At 36.4% G+C, this 25187-nt stretch overlaps 2 protein-coding genes across 3 annotated transcripts in view; one reads left to right on the top strand and one right to left on the bottom strand.

The window, feature by feature from the left end:
* LOC130453597 (vomeronasal type-2 receptor 26-like) overlaps positions 1 to 18626 on the bottom strand; it is a 38056-nt gene extending 19430 nt beyond the window's left edge. Inside the window, exons 1-5 of one of the 2 annotated variants that reach the window (XM_056796837.1) lie at positions 18403 to 18626; positions 16371 to 16662; positions 15020 to 15823; positions 4253 to 4477; positions 1738 to 1865 (exon numbers count right to left, since the gene is read on the bottom strand). In XM_056796837.1, coding sequence (XP_056652815.1) covers positions 1738 to 1865; positions 4253 to 4477; positions 15020 to 15823; positions 16371 to 16662; positions 18403 to 18626 — 1673 coding nt within the window. Of the gene's footprint in view, positions 1 to 1737; positions 1866 to 4252; positions 4478 to 11034; positions 11365 to 15019; positions 15824 to 16370; positions 16663 to 18402 lie in introns of those variants that run through there. The other variant, XR_008911711.1, reaches the window with a different exon arrangement.
* Positions 11439 to 25187, top strand: part of LOC130454040 (death-associated protein 1-like) — a 65252-nt gene continuing 51503 nt past the window's right edge. Inside the window, exon 1 of the mRNA XM_056796840.1 lies at positions 11439 to 12163. Within this exon, the coding sequence (XP_056652818.1) occupies positions 11485 to 12042 (558 nt within the window). The 5' untranslated portion in view covers positions 11439 to 11484 and the 3' untranslated portion in view covers positions 12043 to 12163. The remainder of the gene's footprint in view (positions 12164 to 25187) is intronic.

Below are 25187 nucleotides of genomic sequence, written 5' to 3'. Positions count from 1 at the left end.
ATTCTTTCTCCTCTTGTAAATATACTATCCTAAAATTCATTTGGAATTGACTGATAATTCCTAGGGACTCCACTCTTAAATTTAGTTCATACCTTTTCCTTTTCCCCCTTACATTATGGGCATCTCATGCAAGCAGGGGTCCTACCACTTTTCAGATTTAATCCTTGTCCAACCCATTAACGTACAAAACCAAGTAATCCTTCCCCCAATGGAAAGGGTATATGGGCAGGTCACTACCCAGTTCCCACTATTTCAGGTTATAAAAACAATGTCTTGTGTATCTTCTAGCCATGATCAGGAGACCCCCTTTGAAAGTTAACACTTGTATTGATTTACTGCTGAAGAGAGGGCATCCTCCCAAACACTTTCTTTTCCTAAGACTATTGAAAGAACTTCCTTCACAGTTTTTCCCCCTGAGACATTGCCCTAAGTCAGATTATTTCCATAGTCTATATTACTTCCCATTTTCCTCATGTTGGCATTGATTTTCTAAATATCTGACTATTTACTCAACTTTGACAGCTTAATATACTCTTCGAAGTATATTCAAAATTTCTTCTCAGAGATCCAAGCCTCATGGCAAATGGGGAGAAATCTGGACCTGAATAAGATGATGAAGCAACAGAAAGGCAAGGAATTTTCTGAGTTATGGGGGAGGATTGGTGCTTTCTTGGCATGCATTGTGCAACATACATGGAAGCATTCAGGAAAAATAGTTGAGATGAATTTAAAAATGTGATGGATTTCTGTGCAGTGTCCTGGGTTTGATTCTTAACTCTTCTTAATAACTGTGTTACTACAGTTGGTCACTTTTTCTTTCTCTTCAATACAATTATAACAAATATAGTAACATTTTGTCTTTGGGATCTTGTGAGAAAAGAGCACCTGAAAATTCTAAAGCTCTATGTAATGTAATGGTGATGTAGTGTAATAGTAATAGTCTTTGGGAAGCCGAGAATGATGGTTGTCTTTGTGCATTTGCACAGACACTTGTGCGTGAAGGAGATTTAAGTGGAAAAGTTGATGCACAGAGACAGTCCCACTCTCTTGGCGTTGGAAGCCTGGGTCCAGTGGCACGAAAAATCGTTACACCTAGAGACTTCCTCAGCTGCATTGGATGGCCATGTTGTCTTTTGTGCTCCAACATGCCCTACGCACTCCACAGTGCTTTGCTGCATCGTCATCTCAGCCATTGAACCTTCTTATTGGTTTCTTATGTCTGTTCAGCTGAAGCAGTCTTCACATGCTTGGTGAGCAAAGCCCTGGTTCACCAGGGGTCGATGATGACCTGATGGCTACCCTCACATGGTTTGGCCAGCCTGTTGAAGCTGTTGCCTGGGGTGTGGCCCCTGCTGCATGCTAGCAGCTACTGGGAGCCACAAGTGAGAGCTGGGTGTCAGGTGGGGGTCACAGGCTGGAGAGCTGCCCTAGGAGGGCACAACAAGCCCTCCATACCAAGGTGATAGACATTTCTAGAAGTTTATCCCTGAGTAATTACGCCACACAAAAACTGGGTCAGAAATTTCTAATGTGATGGACTGCTAATACACCAACTCTCACTAACACTGATCACTCTTGACTCTCAATCTGCTTGATCTTTCTGAACTTTCTCCTGGATTTCCTTTCATATCATGTTCCATAGCAATTGGGTTTTCCATTATTAGACTATGACCCAAGTGTCATCCAGCTTTATTTTGTTTCTCTAGATATGTGTTTGCTGTGAGTTTCTCCACAGACTTACCTGTCTGGTTGGAAATCTGCCCCTGTGGGCAGGGCGCACAGTCAAAACAGCAGACAGGCTTTCCCTCCTGGGCTTTTATGTGGAATCCTGGGTGACAGACTTCGTTGCATCTGGAGGGAAGAGGCTACACAAAAAGCATCCAAAGTCATAATGATGTTGTTTGGAGTCAGCATATGCATGTCTTAATGTGCTTTGTTATCTAATTTTAGCTTGTTGTTAGCTACAAGCACACAACCTGCTTATTCTGCAAAGGCTACCAATGCTATTTTTTCAAGAATATGACATTTTTATCTGTAAGAGCTTGGGGGAAAAAAATGAAAGTCTCCGCAGCCCAAAGTAGCTCTATTTTTTTAACTCTTATGGAACAGAAAAAGCTCTTAGTATATGAATTGGGGTGTGGAGACTGTACCACCCCACATGCCCTACTAAATTGGCATATGAAAGGTTTTAGAGATGGAATAATGTTAGTGACTAGAATTTATTATCTAATAGAGCCTTTTTCTAAGTTTTTTTAGAAGTATTCCTGTTTAGTCATTTCTGTTCTGTCTGACTCTTTGTGACCTTTTTCTGCTTTTCTTGGCAAAGACAATGGAGTGGTTTTCAATTTCCTTCTCTTTCTCATTCTGTAAATGAGGAAACTAAGGGAAAGTGGTTAAGTGGTGTGACAGGGGTTATGCATTTAGTGTCAGAAGAATGATTTAAAATCAGATCTTCCTGGTCCCTTGGCTGTCACTCTACCTGTTGAACTACCTAATTGTCATGCAAAGCATTTGGAATTATTGAAAAAGGATAATTCAGATTCTTCCCCCACAAAGAAGAAGTATTTGAGGTTTGATTCTCCAGTCTCTTAGTATGAGACATAGTAAATCATTCTGTCTCTCTCTGTCTGTGTCTCTGGATCCCTTCCTCCATATCTCTCTTTCTCCCTCTTTCTGTCTCTCTCACTCCCCATGGGTATGTGTCACACTCTGCATGTGTGTGTATGTGTATGTGTTTGTATGAGTGTGTACTTTAAGTGTAGCAGTTAATTTTTTTTACTTCTACTTAAAAGTGATCACATTTATGAAGTAGCAACAGTGTTCAATTCATTCAATCAGAATCAAATATGAATAGAGACTATGAACTTTTTTGAATCAGCTAAGAACCCATCATTTGAGGAAAAGGAGGAATTCTTAGAACCAAAGTTTCTAATTGCCAGGAAGTGAAATATTTAGAGTAAACATGTTTTTCCATTATATCAATGATGACTATAGTTAGACCTGAGTCAATGTGGCAGAGAAGAGAGAATCCATAGGGATCTCCAGCTCTCCACACATTTTGCACAGATGTCCTAGATAGAAGGGGGTCTTAAGAAAATGTCAGCTTTTTCATGTACCTTCCCTTGCCTGTGTATTTGCAAAATGTACAATTTCATATGCTATTTGGTAAATCAAATATTACTCAGAACATGAATTAAGTCTTGATCATGAACAAGCAAGGCAGGTGAAAAAAGTCAGGTGTGGTGGGGACCTAAACCTAAGCTTAAAGTGTGATTTTTTATAGCCAGGATCTCAGAGAAATTGTAATTTTGTCTAAAATACAATCTCTAAAGTAAAAGAGGAAAAAACCACACATGGAAGATACTTGTATTATCTTTGTCACCGAGGACTCAACTCAAATAATATCCTTAATAAATAGTTTTTGAATGAATACATTGCTGAATTAATGAATGATTAAGAGATTGTGTCACATTATAAAAATAATTAGTACCTCCCTCTCCCCTATAAATCATACACTTTTAGAGAAACTTCTATTTTCTGAATAATTCTGTTTCACTCACATAAAATTCCAAGTGACTGAGTACTTTGTACTGACTTAAGCAGGGATTTTGGCTTGCTCCATAATCCTATGAATCCTACATTTGTCACCTTTTCAATTGATGACTCTGTAGTTTATCTTTTAGTGGCCTGTGGAAGTTAGAGATTTAGATAGTAAAGGTAGCTGTTATATTTCTAAGTGTGGGATATGGATCATCATAAAAAGGGAAACATTATTCCCATTAATGGGAGCTAGAACTAGAATTTGGTTAACACAGAGTTCTCTTCCAGGAATCCTAAATATTTAGAGGTCTGGTATCAGTTAGAGAACTTTGATACCATAGAACTTTGCTGGATATAGCAGGCATTGATCAAGACTCATTAGCTCTAATAAGACGTTTCTGAATGCTCCTACTTCCTTTTTCAGTGACTGCTATGGATGAGAGAGATTCTCTTGCTTCCCCCTTCCACAGCTATGCAATAGAATAATCGCACTGTCTCTCAGGCACTCCACATAAAGAGGTATTTGTCTTGGTGCCCTTGCCTCAACATTCTCTCAGCTGAATTTGGCATAAAAGCTTGATTTTCAAGCTGCCTTCTGAAGGGAATTTTTGTGCCATTTGAACCAGGTGTGGAAAATGCTAGTGGCTATTCTGTTGTGCTATATTCCTCAGTTTACATCTTTCATTAAACAAACATTTCAATCATTCTTCACCTCTCCCCATGTTCTGGGCCACACTATTGCTTTCTGCTGGATAATGAAGTCTTGACCAAGTGGAGCCTCAGAAATAAACTCTCCCACTTTGACCAGAACCTCAGTGTCATTACCAAAGGTCACATAGTTGAGTATATCATAGTTTGCCACAGAGTTCTTCTCAGCTAAGACCACTTGGTTCCCAGCACTGTTGTTAAACTGGATGTTCTTCAGGAAGGAGTGGAGCTAAAAAAAAAAAGAACATGAAAAGTTCTATAGGTGAGTCTCTCTGGTATGGATGCTAGGCTCTAGGCTATCTAATATTTTTTATCAAATAGTTTGATAAAAGTAGTATTAGGATTCTAGACTCTAGGCTATCTAATATATATATATATATATATATATATACATATATATATTTATCAAATAGTTTGATAAAAGTAGGATTAGTCTATTGTTAGACATTTCAATTGTCACAAAACTGATCAATTCCTAATAAACTTGATAAGAGAAGCAGGATCTATAAAGGCCTCACTAGATTAGAAGGTTGGTCCAAATCACAAGATCTTGGTAAAAATATTTGAAAAGAGAGAAAAAAGCCAGAAGGATCCTCTCAATTGAATGAGAGTAGAGCTGGGAAAGGATGTATGGAAAGAGAGCTTACAGTGCTGGTTCATAATATTGGAGGTGCTATAGAGTGTCCTCCTATGGTTTGTGAGTCTCCTTCCAATGCAGTGTAACAAGCACTCATAACCATTTGTTCATTGCCCACTATTTAAAAGGCAATAGATTGGGTCCTTGGAGTATTAAAGAAAAATCAAAAGCATCTGGAGTAAAAGAGTTTACATTCTACTGAAGGCAACCACATTAAAACAGAAAATAAAATACTGTGAAAGGGAAATTTAATTTTCTTAACTTAATCAAACAAGCACTTGGAATGCTCCACTCTTAACTTAATCAGTCAGGAACTGGAGGATCCTTTTGATAAAAGTTTACACCCTCAAAGGAAGGGAGGTGAATCCCACAGGCACTGCTGCCCTATGAATAGTGTCAGCTAAAGTAAGAATTAAATAGAATACAGCTGTTTTAAATCTTAGCAACAGGGCCCTAAGGTCCTGGCTAGGAAAGCTGTTCTAAATATCCTTTCCTTTAGGGAACAACTGCCTAAATTAGGATTAAGGGAAACCTGGGGAAAGTTTTGGCCTTGTCCTGCTCCCCAAGTGTTTACTTTAGAAATATGGAGTTACAGCCAGTTCAGAACTTAGTTAACAACTGGCTTTTCAGTAAATACTTTGTTCTTTTTTAGCACAAGCATTGGTCTGCAACTTACTTAACAGCTGTCTCATCAGCTCCATGACCAAACTTGTAAATACAGAATTCCTTGTCTCTCTGAAAGGGCTCATCCCATGGAACTTATAGCAAAATCTAATCAACATACTACTTTTCCTTGAGTTTTTGATTGTTGTAATTGTAATATTGGATCTCCTTGAAGTACTCATTTATCAGTCAAACCAACCAATTGCTCCCTCTAATATTCAACAAATTGTAGAACTAAATACTCGACTTAAGCTTATAGAGAAAAGTCAGGGGGAGCTCATAGCTTTTATGAAAAACACTAACCCTCCTAGCCAACCCACTGCTACCCCTGCCAACTCAGCCTTAGAACCCCCTGCTTCTAACCAACCCACCCCTCCTCCTGCCCCCTCGGCCTCAGAAAACCCTACCTATGCTTCCAACCAACCAAATACCTCTAACCTAAATTCACACTCTACCTCTGATCCTTCTGGTACTATGGGACAACAAACCCTCTCCCTCAGTGTGCCCAACCCTTCTCTTTCTCATACATACCCCATTGAGAATGGAGCAAGAAGCCTAGAAACAGAAACAGGAGTACCAAATAATTCATATAGGTTATTTCCTTTAAGGGAAGTATCCACTTTTAATAAAGATGGAAACTTGGTATTTGTAAGACATCATACACCTTTTAGCCCTGAGGATTTAAATACATTTAAGGAAGATATTCCATCATTTGAGGAAGAACCAATATTATAAAAAAATTAGAGAACATATTCAGAACTTTTGACCACACTTGGATGGAAGAGAATATCAAGATGATAGGCCTTTCCTTGAGGCTTCATAACTCCAGAAAGGTGGGGTCACTAAGATAGCCTTTCACTCACCAACAGTGACCATATAAATGAAAGTAGTCTGAGGTCTCCTGCATGTTCCTCCAGGGGTCCAGTTCCTCCAGTCCACCTCTGAGTCAGAGTTCTCAATTGAATATCTCTGAATCTAACCAAATGTCCCAATGTCTGAATATGACTATCCAAATATCTGAATCTGAATGTCTGAATATCTGAATCTGAATGATCTCCTTCTGCCTTTTGGTCCTCTTTTTAAAGATCTTTTACTCTTGTGCCACATCCCCTACATTTCAAGTCTACCAGTCATATCAGGCACTTTTCTCCAGGACTGCCCATTGTTTATTTCTCAATTTTTGTGGTTAGATTTTTTCCAGGACTGCCCATTCTTTAGTTCACACCTTCTCTGGTTAGATTATATCTTTTTGGGTTGCTTATCAACTTTTTTTGGTTAATTCACCCTTTGTTGTTACTTAACACCTTTTGGTAGTAAAAATCTAAAAATTATTTTAGTTTACAATTCTAGCTTCACTATAAAGGAAGAGCTAAGTGTCTTCGTTGTTACAATCAGGAGATTATAATTTTCACAATAAAGAAAGAGCTAAGTATCTTCATTGTTACAATTAAGAGATAGCAAAATCCAATCTTCACATGGACAAAATAGATAGTAAAACTATACTAGTGGGAGACCTGAACACTTGCCACTATCAAATTTAGATGAATGAAATAAAAAAATAAATAAGAGGTAAGTGATTTGAATGAAATCTTGGAGAATCAGAGTTAATATATATATGGAGAAAAATAAAGAGGGACAAAAAGGAATAAACCTTCTTGTCAACAGTAAATGGTACATTCACAAAGACTGACCATGTACTAGGATGTAAAAACATGGCAAAAAAAATGTAGCAAAGCAGAAATAATAAATGCAACCTTTACATATTATAATGCAATAAAAATAATAATAAGTAAGGGTACATTGGAGAGGCAAATAAAAAATTAATTGGAAATTAAATAATATGATTTTCCAAAATCAGTTAGAGAAGAAATCATAGAAACAATAATTTCGTTGAAGAAAATGACAATGATAAGACATCCTTTCACAATCTATGGGATGCAGCCAAAGCAGTACTCAGGGGGAAATCTATATGCTTGAGTACATATATTAACAAATTAGGGATGGTAGTGGTCAATGAATTGGACATGCAAATAAAAAAACTTGAAAGCGAACAAATCAAAAATCCCCAGATGAAAACTAAATTAGAGCTCCTAAAAATTAAGGGAGAAATTAAGAATATTGAAAGTGAAAGAACTATTGAACTAATAAATAAGACTAGAAGCTTGTATTTTGAAAAAACAAACAAAATAGACAAATTACTGGTCAATCTAATTAAAAAAAGGAAAGAAGAAAACCAAATTAACAGTATCATAGATGAAAAGGGAGACCTCACCTCCAATGAAGAGGAAATTAAGGCAATCATTAAAAACTATTTTACCAAATTATATGGCAACAAATATGGCAATTTAGGTGATATGGTTGAATATTTACAAAACTATAAATTGCCTAGATTAATAGGAAGAGAAATAGAATTCTTAAATAATCACATATCAGAAAAAAAATTGAACAAGCCATCAAAGAACTGCCTAAGAAAAAATTCCCAGGGCCTGATGGATTCACAAGTGAATTCTATCAAACATTCAGAGAACAACTAATACAAATATCATACTAACTATTTCACATAATAAGCAAAGAGGGAGTTCTACCAAATTCCTTTTATGACACTAATATGTTACTGATTCCAAAGCCAGGCAGGTCAAAAACAGAGAAAGAAAACTATTAACCAATCTCCTTAATGAACATAGATGCACAAGTCTTGAATAGAATACTAGCCAAAAGACTCCAGCAAGTGATCACAGTGTTTATTGATTATGATCAGTAGGATTTATACCAGGAATACAAGGATGGTTCAATATTAGGAAAACCATCCACATCACTGACCATATCAACAAGCAAACCAACAAAAATCACATGATTATCTCCATAGATACAGAAAAAGCCTTTGACAAAATACAACACTCATTCCTATTGAAGACACTAGAAAGTATAGGAATAGAAGTATCTTTCCTGAAAACAATGAATAGTATTTATCTAAAACTATCAGCCAACATCATCTGCAATGGGGATAAACTATATACATTCCCAATAAGATCAGGATTGAAACAAGAATGCCCATTATGACATCTATTATTTAACATTGTACTAGAAACATTAGTATTAGCATTTAGAGAAGAAAAAGAAATTGTAAGTATTAAAATTGGAGGAGACCAAGCTATCACTCTTTACATATGATATGATGGTCTACTTAAAGAATCCTAGAGAATCAACTAAAAAGCTAGTGGAAAAAATCAACAACTTTAACAAAGTTGCAGGATACAAAATAAACCCTCATATATCATCAGCCTTTCTTTTTATCTCCAACCCATCTCAGCAGCAATAATTAGAAAGAGAAATTGCATTTAAAATATCTCTAGACAATATAAAATACATAGGAATCTATCTGCTGAGAGAAACACATGAACTATATGAACACAACTACAAAACACTTTCCACACAATTAAAACTAGATCTAAGCAATTGGAAAAACATTAACTTCTGATGCGTAGGATCAGGTAACCTAATATAAATGATCATTCTACCCAAACTTATTTACTTATTTAGTGCCATACTCATTGAACTACCGAACAACCTTTTTACTGAATTAGAAAAAAAAACCATAAGAAAGTTCATTTGGAAGAAGAAAAGATCAGGGATATGCAGGGAAATAATGAAAAAATGCGAAGGAAAGTGGCCTAGTAGTCCCAGATCTTAAACTATACTATAAAGCAGTGGTCATCAAAATAATATGGTACTGGCTAAGAGACAGAAAGCAGGATTAGTGGAATAGACTTGGTGTAAGTGACCTCAGAAAGACAGTCTATGATAAGCCCAAAGATCCCAGGTTTGGGGACCAAAATCCACTATTTGATAAAAAAAAAACTGCTGAGAAAATTGGAAGACAGTATAGAAAAGATTAGGTATGGATCAACATCTCACATCCTACATCAAGATAAACTCAGAATGTGTGAATGACTTGAATATAAAAATGGAAAGTATAAGTAAATGAGGTGAAAAAAGAATAGAATACATGTCAGATCTTTGGGAAAGGAAAGATTTTAAAACCAAGCAAGAATTAGAAAAAAATCACAAAACAAATTATTTTGATTACATCAAATTAAAAAGTTTTTTTTTACAAACAAAAGAATTGTAACCAAAATTAGAAGGGAAGTATGAAATTGGGAAACAAACTTTATAACAAAACCTCTGAGAAAGGTCTAATTGCAGAAATTTACAAAGAGCTAAATCAATTGCACAAAAAATCAAGCCATTCTCCAATTGATAAATGGGAAAGGGACATGAATAGGCAATTTTCAGTTAAAGAAATCAAAACTATTAATAAACACATGAAAAAGTGTTCTAAATATCTTATAATCAGAGAGATGCAAATCAAAACAACTCTGAAGTGTCACCTGACACCTAGCAGATTGGTTAACATGACAGCAATGGAAAATCATGTACTGAATCACATTCAGAGGAAAAACTGTGGGGGTAGAAACACTGAAGAAAAACAACTGCTTGACTACATGGACTGAAGAGGATATGATTGGGATATAGAATCTAAATGAGCATCCTAGTGTAAACATCAACACTATGGAAATAGGTTCTGATCAAGGACACATGTAATATCCAGTGGAAGGGTAGAGTAGGGGAGGGAGGATTACACACACACACCCACACCCACACCCACACACACATAAAGTGAAGATGTCACCTATCTACTTAACAATATGGACACATACACTATATATATACTGTGTGTGTGTAAAGGATTTTTCAAAGAAGTATTATAATGTGAAATCAGCTCAGTAAGCTAAAAGTAGAGAGAAAGAACATTCAATTCCAATTATTTCAATTTTTTAAAAGACTCTGTGGAGTCATTGAAATAAAAATGTAAGCTGAGAGGAAACTTTTACTGCTTGAAATGGAGAATGATAAATTGAGGGGAAACTGCTGTTTCTCTTTGCAATGACTGTTGTTCTCTGGATTTTGAGCAGAGAGGGCTGCCACAGGAACCTAAACCTGCTTATTTGTAATACAGGAAGAACAGAAATCCTGAGGGATGCTGCCACACAGAGATGCTGGTACATAGGGGACACTGCTTATAAGGGACTACCCAGGGGTTTATTCTGGGGTTTTCCTATTGTTCCCTACTGATTGCTGATGGATCCATCTATTTCCTAAGCTCCTTCCTCCCTCACTCCCCCCCTTAACCAACCTCTCCCTTTTGCCTCCCTCACCTCCCAGATCTTCTTAAAGCCTTTGGCTCCTTCCTCCCTCCTGAGTTGAACTATAATGATACTCTAGTTGCTTTTTCAGTGAAGGAATTTATTGGGATAACAGGATGGGAATCTGAGGTAAGAGGGATGAGGAATTTCTCTAATCTAAATGAGATAAAATTGAGAGTTTGGGGAGTGACAAGTGTGACTCTTAGACAGTTAGAAAGATGGAGGACAATAGCAGTTCAAAATATTCTTTCTTCTTCTACATAAACCAGCCAGATCTCTCACCTTAACCCCAGAAAGAAACAAAATTCAAAGTCTCTAAGTTTCTCCTGATTGGCTCAACTCTCCTTTAGACCACCAACTCAAAAGCTTCTCTCCTGGTCAGCTTCTACTGCTCACAGCGAGGAAGACAGAGACCAAGTCCCCAAAAACTAAGTTTCTCTTCTCAGTGTCAACTTCAACTGTTCAGAGCCAGAGAAAACAAAAAAATCAAATCAGCCTCAGACAAGTCTTTTAGTCAGCTTCAAACCTCCAGGGAGAGAGTGTGTGTCTCCCAGTCAGAGACAAAGTCAAAAGCTCCTCCCTCATCAACTCAAACTGCCAACAACCGAGGACATTCCATTGGAATCCTCTCTTGACAGACACCTAGAGCTAGATGCCCAGCCCTGCATCTTGGTCCACAAGACCTGCAAAACCTCTCTCTGGAAAAACGGAGAGAGCGAGTCAGTGTCCACAATGTCTTCGCCTACTGACGAGAAAGTAGAGACTAGAGCTGGACACCCTCCTGCGGTAAAAGCTGGTGGAATGAGAATTGTGCAGAAACACCCTCATGGTGGAGATGCTAAAGAAGAGAGGGATAAAGATGATCAAGAATGGGAAAGTACCAACCCACCTAAACCAACTGTGTACATCTCTAGTGTTATTGCAAGGGGTGACAAAGACGTCCCCCCTGCGGCAGCTCAAGTGGCCCACCAGAAACCTCATCCCTCCATGGAAAAGCACCCTCCCAGGACAACACAGCACATCCAGCAGCCCCGCAAGAGAGGGCCTGCCCCAGTCCTGCCAGGCCGGCCCTCCCAGAGAAACAGGATTTCTCTTAGATTTTACATTTATAAAACAACAAGAAAAGGTTCAATTTTTTTCCTGTCTATTTCTTTAGAGAAATTTAAGACAAAGCAAATCAGTAGCTCTCTTTGCCTTATGTTTCTTTGTTTACTGTCTAAAAATAGATTAGATAACCATGTATCTTGTTTACCTAAATGCAAACAACACTTGAATCTCATTCCCCCCTAATTTAGAATCCTTACTCAGTTTAGATTTATTTGCAGTGATGTTCTTAAAAGCTAGTTTAAGTAGTACTGAAAAAGTTGCCTTTGATTTGTACCATAAAGTGAAGTATGATATTTAAAAAAAAGTTGTAATGGTTAAGAAAACATGGGTAATTTTATAATCTTATTTTTACCGGACACTAGGGTCTTACCATGTAGTCCAGAGGAAAATAGGGAAGTCAATTAAAATTTCATGCTGTTCGAAGACAACTGGGTGACTTGGTCCACTGAGAGCCAGGCCTAGAGATGGGAGGTCCTGGGTTCAAACCTGGCCTTGGACACTTCGTAGCTGTGTGACCCTGGGCAAGTCACTTAACCCCCATTGCCTAACCATTACCACTCTTATGCTGGGAACCAATATATAGATTTAATTCTAAGACAGAAGGTAAGGGTTTAAAAAAATGCATACTGTTCTTTCAATGAATAACCAAAACAGTTATTTCCCTTAAGAGCCTTGTATCTGGAACATGAGAGAACAAGAAAGGTTGGTTTCTGAGACATCTTTCTTGGAGTCCCAGGGCTCAGGAGTTTATTGTAACCCAGAAAGTCCTGGCTTGAAAAAGAAATTATGCATCTCTGTAACTGTCTTACTGGCTTAGAATGGGGGGGGGACCTCTTAGGACCGACATCCATGTCATGGCAGGGAGAGACATATGGAGAACAGTTTAAAATTTTAATAAGAGAATTTAAAGAAGGGGGAATAATGGGCAAAACTGACCAAGTTCCCAAAGAGATCCACTTTTCCTCCAAAGTGAGACAAATCCCATTGTCAAGGCAAGAAACATTCTACTTTAGCTGGAGCAATCTGTTTTCAGACCTCACAACTGGTCAGACTCCCCTTTGCCCCAATGACATAATCACGTTTCCAAATGTTTAAGTATTTTATGTCCCTTGGAGTTCTGTTGTATGTGCTTCTTGCCAGTTGATATTTGTAAGACTGTTGCTGGAACAATTACTATACTATTTCCCTATTGGAAAATAAACTTCTGCTCATTTGCAAAAAAAAAAAAAACAACAACAAAAACCTCTCTCTCTCTCATGGCTCCGTCACACCATTGATGGCTCTTGCACAAAAGTATAATCTATTGGATCAGTAGAGTGGCATGGTTAGATGTTCTTTAGGAAGATTATCTTTGTCTTCATTCCATAATTCCTTTGAATGTATTTGTATTTGCTTTTATATTATTTACATTTATTTTACATATATAGAAAATATATTCTCCATATTTGTGTTCTATACATTTCTTTTGAATATATACATAATACATACTCATTCAATAATAGAAAGGTGTATATAAATATATACATTCATGTCCAAATGGGTGGGTGTATGTATGCACACACATATATGCTGAGATATATTTATGTTGTCCTCTCCATTGTTAGTGTTGCTGTCAAGCACCCCAAAATTAATACATTTGAGGATGAACATCTGAGAAGGGAAGCTGAAGACTGAGAGAAAATGGTTGGAGGGGTTTTAACTTAGAGGGAGCACTATAAAGAAAGAAAGACTCAGAGACAAAGAATTCAACAACATGGACTCCAGTGTGCATGCTCCTCTGACTGGAAAGAGAGAGAACTATACGTGTCCCCAATATTTTATTGGAGAATCAAGGAATGGGTGATGGGAGGTAGTTGATGAGCATGTGACATGGCAGAGAATTTAACATTGGCTCAGTTAAGAACCACAAGATCAAAGAGGTGTAAACTGAGATGATTTAGGACTCAGAGCCCCCCCTAAATCCAATTAACTTTAGGGAGATTTAGGGAGTAGCCAGAATATGATAAGCCCAGAGTTAGACTTTCTTACAAGGCTTGAGTAACCAATCATTTAGTTTGGTACATGAACATATTGTTCACAAAACTCAGTTTTTGAATACATCAACAATACTTTCAAGGTTAATTCATATCTGGATCCCTATAGGTAGGTACATCAGAGTAGGGAATTTATACAGTTTTGTCTTCAGATCTCCATTGTGTAGAATAGTTACTGTCATATAGTAGAAAATTTTAAATTGCCAGTTGATTTATTGTCAACTCTATAAAGAATGATTTAGAGAAAGGGGAAACAGGAATTCAAGATTATAGTTGAAGAGAACTTTTCATTGAACAAACATCTATTAAGTGCTTTACAGGAATTCCTATTCTCCAGTATTTATTTTGAAAAGTCAATACAAAAATCTGTTTTGAGACAAAATCTCATGTTAAGATCTAGATCTCCATTTGGAAAGGCACTTAGAGTCTTTTGATCTAACATTTTTTATTTAAAGTTGAAAGCTATAGAAGTCAAGGGATTGTTCAATGATAACTGGCAAAAAAATTTCAGAGACAAGTTTTGAACCCAGGTTTTCTGACTTCAAAACAAAGAGTCCATCTGTTGTACCATGATGCTCTGGAGTAACTAAGCCTGCTAGGGGGAGGAAAGACACCTGGCTTTGACTTCCTTAGACTGATGGAGGCATGGAACAGGAAGTTTTGCTGGTCACAACCTCCCTGTTAAAACCTTTAGTGGGCAGCTAGATGTAAAATTGTATAAAGCCCCAAGTCTGGAGTTCAGGTGTCAGGAAGAGTCATTTTCATATTTTTGTATTTGGCATCAGACACTTATTAGGTAGCAGTGAGACCTTTAGTAAGTAAATTAACCTTGTTTGCCTCATATTCCTCATTCATGAAATGAATTAGAGAAGTAATGACAACCCACAAAACTTCCCCAAAACTCTAAGGGACCAGTTGAGTTTGATTCTCATTCCTAAATCTTAAATCAGGTAAATGAAATGATGATAACTATGAAATGGCCAGAAATGACGTATTAGGCTTAGAATCTACAGAGTTCCTCACTGAAAAATGAGGAGACCTGAGTTATTAATCACATCTCTCTTTCCTGGAGTGACAGTACCCATAGTCAGATATTTGAAAATCAGTACCTAAAGGGGAGATCTTACCTTCCAACGATAAGTACCCAAGATGTTTCCATTGCTATTAGATTCCATTTCTGATCTCACCAAGAACATTTCATGAAGGGCCCAGGCTACAGCATACACAGCATTGTAAACAGTGTAACTCTGGTGAGACATAGTCATGTCTAAATAGCTCAATCTCAGTGTGTCCAAGGAAGCATTTGGTGAACAGACAGCTCCATCTCCTTTTCCAATTTCAGATGTACATCCAAAAGCTGAGTTCCAGAAGTTCTGAAGGAAGATATTCTCTGGGTCTTTGGCAGGGTTAATGGTTTTCAGAAAATGTTTGAAACCAGGAATCTTACTTGTCTGCTCTGAGAATATCAGAGCTCCATGGAAATTGTCAAAATAGATATAACCTGGCTTTTTGGCAATATCCCAGTGACTGCTGGTGATCCACATTCTGTATAGAAGGGTATGAGGAACCTCGTTAAACCTTAGGGTGAGTAGTGCATCTGTATTGCCATAAATTACAATCACCCTGGCTGTAGAATAAGATAGCTTTTCGAGAAAATAAGAATGAAGGAGTTCATCCTCTGTCAAACCAGTAAAGATCTCATATATAAAAGCAACACAGACATCATTTCTGACCATTTCATCTTGAAGGTCCCTGAGGAATTTCCCACTTCTTGAATCATCTGAGGCAACCAATCCCACCCAGGTCCATTTGAAATGCAGCATTAATTGAACCATGGCAAGAGGAAGAGAGGTGTCCCTGGGGGCCATCTGATAGACAGAAGGAAACTGGACTGGGTCACTCAAGAGTGGATCAAAGAGGCCATAGGTGACCTGAATAGAAACCAAACATGAGCATAGTGAATATATTCTATGAATGTCTTTTTTTAACCCTCCTTTCTCAACCCACTATATTCATCCTCCTTTTCCTCGAATTGAGTAATTCTTCATCTCTACCTATTAAAGTACTTCTGATCATTCAGGCCTCCACCTAAGGGATCAGGTCCTTCATAAAACCTGACCTAGCTCAAAAAGATATAAAGTCTGTGCTTTCTGACTTTTTAACATCTTTTTATAAATAGCACCATGCACAGAGAATTGAAAATATTTAACTTTTAACAAGTACTTGCATTTAATTTTATTGTTTCACAAATTCTCTAGGTGACAATTTGCTGCTTCCTATAAGAATTGATGAAGTGAAAAATTTTTTTCTCCTTTACATGAAGAGTTTTCTTTTCCTTCTCTGAGAAGCACCTGAGAGTTAAATTAGACATTAGGATTTCTCCAAACTTTTGGAGTCTAACTTTCAAGTAACAGAGCTATTAACGCATTTCTGTGTCCTCTAAGCAGTATAGGGTAAATTGAAGCTATAAATCCCTACCTGTGGGATCCTATAGAGCTCAAGTAGAGTTCCCATGGAAACAGTCAATTCAGAAGTGGCTCCTCCAATAACCACTATAGACTTGCCCTGACTCTCACAGCTGTAATTTGGAATGGTTGGTCCCTGGCCTGACAGCCACACCAGGGAGCTCTCCAAGGTTCTGTCATCATTGTGATAGGCATTAAAGATGTGGAATCCCAGGGTTATATTGGGTAACAGTTTGGTGTTCCTGTTGATCTCTTCTACAGCAAACATCAAGGCCAGGACCTGATAGTAGTGTTTGGGCTGCCACCTACAGTAGGAAGGAGATTGTTAGGGACAAGAAATATTTTTCTTCCTACTCTTCACCCTTGAAAGAAACTGAAATTTTTAAATGGAGAATTTTTTCCATCAAATGCAGGTACAATTATGAGCGTACTCACATAGTGAAGGGCCATAACTACTTTTTGAGTCTCACATGTTGCCTCAGTGTTTTAGTCTGTGAAAATTTTATTTTATTACTGTCAGGGACTCAGAGGCCAGAGCTTTGACCATATTAAAACCTATCTGGTCTCAAGGGCTCAGGGGCTGTATTGGAGACTCTCTTTCTACCCTCAACCAGCTTTATCATCACACTTACATCAGAGTAGCAGTTCTCTACCAACTCTCATGTGATATCCAAAATCTATTGTGAAAATGTCCTGAATTCTTTGCAAAGTCAGTAAATGAATTTCAAAAAATTGAGGCAATTGAGTTCAATGACTAATAAAAGAAAGCAAGACAAATACTACTGTGAATATTAGACAACAATTTTTTAGAAATATGGTAAAGATCCTCATCTTAAATTATATCGCCATGTACTCTCCAGTGGGATACTTAACCTAGCTATTAAAAATAATATCAGATATGAATGAGAGAAATATAGAATATATTCATTTTCAGATTTATCTGCTGGGGAATAGTTCATGACCAAATTAGAGGCATAGAGGATCAAAGATAACAAGTTAGAATATTTGATTATATCAAACGACTAAGATTCTTTTCCTCAAAAACTAATCTAATGTAGCTAAGATAACAAGTGGAGATTTTTACTGGAAAAATACAAGCAGCATATTGTTAAAAGTCTCATTTCCAAGATATGTAAGAGATTGATTGAAATTTGTAAAAAACAAGAGCCATTCCTCAATTGATGCATTTCAAAGGATTTAAATAGGTAGATCTTCAGATCAGAATTCCAAACAATCTAAAGTAATTTAAAAATTTACAAATGACTAATGATCAGCAAAAAGGGAGTAAAAGCAACTCTGAATTTCTACTTCATATCCATCATATTGGTAACTTTGGAAAAAAGAAACAACTGTGAGAGGAATTTAATAGTGTCAATGTTGACATTCTGGATAGCAATTTGTATGTATTACCAAAATGTTATTAAATTTTAGACACTTTATAACCAAATAATTCCTAAAATAATGTAAAGATAATATAAAGGATCTTGGTGTTTAATATATGTATAAGTGTTTGTATATACATTCATATATTTATATATTCATTTTGGAGTGGAAAATATCTGAGTATTAAGAGGTTGTACATTGATTAGGGAATGGCTAAACAAATTTTGATCTGTGTATATAATGGAATATATGTGAGCCGTAGTAAAAGTAGAAAGATGATTTCACAGAAATGGCAGAAGCCTTGTATATACTGAGATAGTATGAAGACAAAAGAACTTAGAAAGCAACATATAATTTAACTGCACTATTATAAAAGCAAATGATCTGAGAATCTGAAGAACTCTGAGCAGTGCAGAGGATTGATTATAAAGAATACACACATTTCCTTACAGAAAGGTGATGGGTATCTCTAAAATAAGACATTTATTCTTGGATATAACTAAAATGGAAAATTTTTTGCCTGATTATACTTATCTGTTACAAAATTTTTTTGTTGTTTTTCCATTACTTTCCAATGGGAGATTGTACACCATCAAGGAAGAAAATAACTGGTTGAGTTGACAAGTGAAAAAATTAACTAAAAGAACTGAATAAATACTTACTGATGATGTTTTATGATATCCTTAGGGTGAAACCAAAATTTTTTCCAATATGGTAATTTGTCTAACTCATGTAAAAGTAGAGGAAAAAATCCTCCAATAACCAGATCCCCATCTCTATAGTATGTGGGGCTGAAAGTCCTTTCTGCATGGCAGGGGTTCCCTTCTTCTCTGCCCACAGAGAGTGGCAGCTGTAGGAGCAGGAAGAAGAAAAGTTGGAAGAACATCAAGAAGGCTTCTTTTTAGCTCACAGCCAAAGTCCACCTGCTTTCTCAAAAAAAATTGTAATGTGCTTTGGGGGAAGGAAGGCATTAGCACCTGTAGCAGTTTCAGTAGTCTTGGGATGGGACACTCTCCTGCAGAGAACGTGCCTCTTTCCTGAGCAGTTGTGCCAGCTTGGTTTGTCCCCTGACAGTCATGCAGACACAATGCAATACAAGTCTGGGTGATGATCATGATAGAGACGTTGCTGACCAACACATATTTAAGAAGAACTTGGGTTTAGGTAATTATAAACAAATGCCCTTGTTATTGGATAAGGACAGGATCTTCTGTTTGCTTCCCCCTATGCAGACAGAGAGAGCTCAATCAGTGAGGCACTCTGGGGACCACAACTGCTGGGGGCTCTGCACCTGTGTCCCTGCGTCTGAGTAAAACTCTTGTTTTTCTCACTCCTTCCTCCCAACTTCTGGGTCCTCAGGAAGGCCAACTGGGACAAAGTGAGTTGGAGTCCCATGAGCTTTTCAGAAGAGGGGAATTTCTTTGCATGTGAGAATCTATGTGGGCATCTGGCTTGCACAGTGACTCTGGTCTTGGGTTCATTTTATCAAAGAAAATTTTGTGAGAGGTGAAAAAGTCAGAAAGAGGTAGCAACTGAGTGGATAAGAGTTCAATGATCTCAGCCTTCTCTTTGCCCAATTCTAAAGGAGAGAGTCCTGCAGCTTGGGTTTACTCTCAGAGTATTGTTCTCTTACATGGTTCTGGTACAGAGTACCTTGTCACTAGTTCAGCATATAGAGATATTTCCAGCAGTTATTGCTTGACAAAGATTCAACACTGATGCTTGTAATGGGGATTTGTATCAAGTCCTGCTGCAGAGAAAAATCATCTTTGTTTCCCAAAATCACTCCACTAACCAGCCCTTCTGTTGTCTGCTTGCCTAATTCAGTCACATTATTTCACTTCTGGATCTGAGATAAAGGTCCTTATAGTGTTTCTCCAGTTACATAATTTCCATATTTTTAAATTTTAAAGATCAGTGATATCATGAAGTATCCAATTTAAACTTAAAAGGGGAATCCAAAACACTAAAGATTTATTAACAAACTAGAAATATAATGGCAGAAGCAATTTTCTCAATGGAGAATTCTTTAAGCCAATAAAATCATGGGTCCAATCTCTCATTCTTTGTTTATATACAGGGATCTGGGGGAAAGGGTCCAGGAACTAAGGGAGTTTTCCTTCCACTGTGAAAGAAGATGTGAGAAGAAAGAGATCCTTCTTTGCTTCGATCTGTGATGATAGTTTAAGCCTAATGCCAATTTTATAGCAGTCATACCGAGTGATTTCATAATTCTGCCAATTACATTGAGTGGAGCATTCTCTTCTATTAAAACATCTGAGATGTGCAAATGATATATAGATTACTTAGTCATGACCCAAATACTTTGGATGTTGTGTCTCCTTGATGTTAGAAATACCACTTGCAGAGCCTGATGGAATAACTCCTCAGATGATAAAAATGATTATGACTACTCAGATTAAAGTGAAGATCATTGTGGAGAAGAAAGGGGAAGGAAACTAAGTAGAAGGATGAGAAAAGACAAAAGAAGGCTGATAAGAAGTAGAGGAGGGTGAAGAATGAGGAGAACTGAGGAAGAAGAAAAGAAAGATATGTAGACCAAAAAAGTGGAAGAGAAGAAAAGCAGTGAAGAAATGAGTAATGGATGATGATGAAGATGAGATCCACAGTGTGGAGAAGCATAAAGAAGTAGAAGGAAAGGGAAAAAGATGGAAGTATAAAGGAAAAAGGGAAAGAAAAATATTTGAAGAAATGATTCACTTTTATACAGCACTTCTCTTTTTTGAATAGAATTTCTCTGTAACAATCTTGTAACTTCACTTGAGTTTATTATTGCCATTTTAATTATGAATAAAGTATGGATCAGGGGAAAGAAAGAATTTGCCATGATCACATAGTAATTATTCCAAGCCAGAATTCCATTTTGTATATGTGGATTATTAGTTCAGTACTTTTCCCAGCAGATACCATTACCTGTCAATGAAGTCATTTAGTGCTTCATGATATACTGACCAAGAATTAAGGATTTTAATCAATTCAAAACCAATGATAATTTCAAAGGGCCTCAGTCTTAAAAATACTTTGAGATAACTCAATTTAGCTGCCATTCTACTGGGAACTGCATTCCATTTCTGAAATAGAGTTGAATTGTTTGAATTTCTGATGAAAGTTGAACTCACTTAACTAATTTAGTGGAGATCTTTTTTTTTTCCAGTGGTGAACTTTCTGAGCAAAATTCCTGAGTAGAATGTAAAAACAGTGACCAAGATTCTGAGAATTCAGTTGTTTGCCTGCTTTTTCATCATTTTGAATGGGTCCATAGTAGGAGTTGTTGAGAGAATTCTATTTGGAAACATCTTCATTTTCCTGCTTTTAAAGAGCACAGAATTAATCTTTTTTCATAACCAGTGTATTGTGTACATTTTTATTTCCATCCTAGTTCCATTCTATTTTGGCATGTTTTCAGAACACTTCAGTGTCTTATAAGACCTCTTATGGACTTTCTCCAATTTATTTATAAGCAATTCAAACTCTGAACTTATTACTTCAGATTTTGTCTGACAAAGGCAGAGTAGCATATGACTATTACCTTATTCTTCACTGTTATGCTCTCTTAATTTGGCCCAGAATAATGAATTTTTGACCATTAGGACACTGTGCCAACCCATATTGAATTATAATCCTTCAAAATTCCTAAATCTTTGGTACAGACTTCTGAAGACTCTATCTCCAAAAATATAAAAGCAGGAAAAACAACTCATAATAAGTATGTGTAGTGAAGCAAAAGAAATCTTTTCATTGGCCATATCCTGATACATGTTCCTGTTTTTACTCTGTATCCATCACCTTTCTCTCAGAGGTGGAGGAGAGGTTGTTATATTTAAAAATAGTGGGAGCCATAAACTGTAAGAGTTAAAAGAGTTGAGGTTGTAAACTATAGTGATTAAATAGTGGAAGATATAAATTATAGTAGATATAAGAGTGGGTGAGTAAATTGTGACCGCAGAAAATGTTTTCATTACAGTGTCTTGTTTTAAATCAAATATAAGGTGGTTGCCAGGGAAATATTCCCAATTATGAATATACCCAAGTCAACTGAATTTTATAGAGAATTTAATTAATAATACAATGAGGAATTAAAGAAAGAGAGAAAGAGAGAAAAAGAGGGAATAATGAGATAGGGATAAGCTGGCCCTGGCCAGTCCTGGCCAACCCAGGCCTAAGCCCTAAGAGAAAAATCAGTCAGTCCTTAATCACTCACCACAACATCTGTCCAAGCAAGAATATAGACACCAGTTTAGCCAGCCATCCTTCTCCAGAGAGATATTCTTCTGACTTCCCTCAAAAGATATTTTCTTTTTCTTATATAGGGAATTTTTTCCTTTGTCACCTCCCCTAAATTCTTACATCTACCAATCACAGTAGATATTTTCCAAAGGACAGCCCATTCTGAATTCACAGCTGAGTCGACTAATCCCTTTAGTAAGTTTGAACCAGAAAAAAACTTTGGAATAAATTTTAACCTCTTTGCTCCTTGTAAATTCAGAAGTTGCCTGACCTTTATAGGTACTTAGCACCCTATTGAATAAATTCTAAAACTAGGCATGGCTTAAAGAACTTTTTGCCTCATTATAAGTATGGGTTTAAGTACTTTCATTGTTTAGCAAAGAGTTTTCTCCACTAAAGCAGTCTTAAGTATGGGTGGAGTAGAGGTCCTCCCATTTCTGATCCAAGTAGAGTTCTCACATTTAAATGGGGAATGTTCCCAGTAGGGAATTGTTCCAATGGAGAATTCCCCAATGGGGAAATTTTTAACATTCTCAAGTCTGAGAAATTTCAAGATTCACACGGTGCAGCATGTTCATCATGAGTCCTTTATAATCATCCTTTCCTTTTATATGTATCTAGAACTAATTTTCTCATAATTTATTCCAGAATTTTTCAGCAATCAAAGTAAATTTCACTGATTTTATGTTGAGCCACAATCCACTATTTTGTGAAATTGAATTTTTGAGTTTGTGTTTGTATATGGTTTTTCATATATCTTTTCTTAATTATATCATCCTCTATTGAGGTCACTCTTCTGGCCATTCAAGATCTTAGTTGCTCTTGCTAGGGATACAGATAGAGAGAGAGACAGAGTAATTGACAGAGAGACAGACAGAGGCAGAGCCAGAGATAGAGACAGAGAGGGAAAGGGAGAGGAAGAGAGATATAAATACAGATACAGAGACAAGAGTTTTATTAATTATAATTTTTAACATTCTGCAAATTTGGTCAGGATGGCAATTATATATGTGCCTCATGCATTATTAAAATGTTAAGAAAGTAGGGTAAAGTAAAGGAGCATTAGGAATCTCTTTCCAAGTTGAATTTAAAACTCTGAGTTCTCTTTGAGTTTAGTCATTCAATCAATTCCCATTCTGTTTCATTAAAGCATATTCTAACACTTATCCATGCCTTTCATAAAGTAAAAACATTTCATACCTTATCAAATATTTTGCTAATTTAAATTTTTATTACTGTTTTGAAAAAATACTTACACTGATTCATTGAGATGGCAAGCACTACAATACCCATTATACAGGAGAAATAATGCAAAACATATTTCCACATTGACAATAATGTAAACAAAACTAAGAAAAAGGAAGTGAAAAACTCTCCTTCAATATACTTTCAGACTGTGTCAGTTCTCTGTGAAAATGAATAGCATTTACTGTCATGAGTTCTTTGGAATTGTGGTTCATTGTATTAATCTGAGGAACTAAGTTATTCAAAATTTATTGTCATTATAATTTTGTTACTGTGCATAATATTCTCTTTTTTTGGCTAAAATTTAAGAAAACATTCAGCACATTAACATTATAGTATTCTAGATCGTTTTCACTTTTGGGATATATTCTCTACTCATCAAAGAACATAATACATAGCAAATAGCAAAGGATTGTTGACTGATTTGTTTAATATATGCCTATTTAGTGACCTTGTCCATACAGGCAATGCAATCACTTTTATATGACCTACTCTTGATATATTGGTGCTGGTCCATGTAATTTGATCTTACTTTACCTTTTAATTTAAATCATATTTTTTTCACTTAGTGGAAAGGTTTCCCCAAATGGAAACAGAGGAAATAAAACTCTTGGAAGAAATATGCCTCGTGAAGCATAATAAATATCTCCAATGGCCACATCTAGATAGAATGTCTCAGTTGAAAGTTTGGGAAAATCCCCTCTGTCAGCAGAGAGGAATCAAGTTTTATTAAGTCTTCTGTAATCTTCTATGCCCTTTCTAGATATCTAGAAGTAAATTTCTAATTGTTTACTCCAGAATATCCCCAGAAATAAAAGATAATTTCATTAATTTATATATTTTACTTCAAGTATATATTTGTGAAATTACATTTTTGAAATTGTGTAAGACTTTACACACACACACATATCCTTATTTAATTCTATCTTCTTAAATTGAGGTTAATATTCTGTCAGTTCATTACTTTATTGCTCTTGTCTTCATCATTCAAAGAAAGAAACAGAGAATGAGAGTAAGAATAAGAAAGTCCTACAGAAACACAGAGATGAGAATGAGATAGAGATGGATAAAAGAGAAAGCTCAAGAGAGAATGAGAAATAGACACAATATATGTATTTATATACATAAGTGATAATTTTTTATTTCTACTTTTGAAATTGAGCCTTGAGCCTGTCTTTCAAACCTCTTTCACTATCTCTGTTCCTAAGTAAGTCAAGAAATGCTTTTACTTTCCATGCCTCAGAGCATCTTACTAATTGGGGTGATAGAAATTGAAGACTTTAATGTTGCCTGGTAAACAAGCCTGACTTAATCCAAGAATGTCTGCAGATAGCAAGATGTCATACTTGAGTTCCCTATTGAAATGACCTATGGATATCAAATCTTATTCAGCCCCAACTTGATCTTCCTATGCAGAACACCAAGGGTTATTAGAATCTTAGATCAGGCATGACTCCAGTCAGTGTCATGAGGCAATCAGGGAGGGACTGAGGGAAAATCAGTTCTCCTTTTCATTAGATATTCACCAATAGAAGATGGTTAGAGGAGGGCTGTATATCAAGCTTCCAAAATTATGTTTTATGGCTCAAGATGCTAAATATCTTTGTCTTTGATCACTGAGAGATCATCAAACAAAAATGTACTTTTTATTGTCTGCCTGACAAATAATTTGATTCTCTCATATGGAACTCAGTCTCTTGGAATTTGAATTATATGAGTGTATGTACTATTTCTATCATGTTGCTGTTTAACAATTCTTTCTCTTGAGGTAGGCATTAAGTTATTCTTCAAACAATGTCTTGGTTGTTATCTATAATGTTCTTTTGGTTTGGTTTATTTCATTCTACATTTCATTTTGGTCTTTTTATGTATTAAAAAAATTAGTTTATTGGTCCATATTGTTTCATTACAAACATGTGCCAAAACTTCTTTACCAATACCCAATTGATGAGTA

The sequence above is a fragment of the Monodelphis domestica genome, chromosome 4 (assembly GCF_027887165.1).
Source record: "Monodelphis domestica isolate mMonDom1 chromosome 4, mMonDom1.pri, whole genome shotgun sequence".
Taxonomy (NCBI): domain Eukaryota; kingdom Metazoa; phylum Chordata; class Mammalia; order Didelphimorphia; family Didelphidae; genus Monodelphis; species Monodelphis domestica.
Note: the sequence above shows the minus strand (reverse complement) of the source record. Positions and strands in the feature narration are given on the sequence as shown.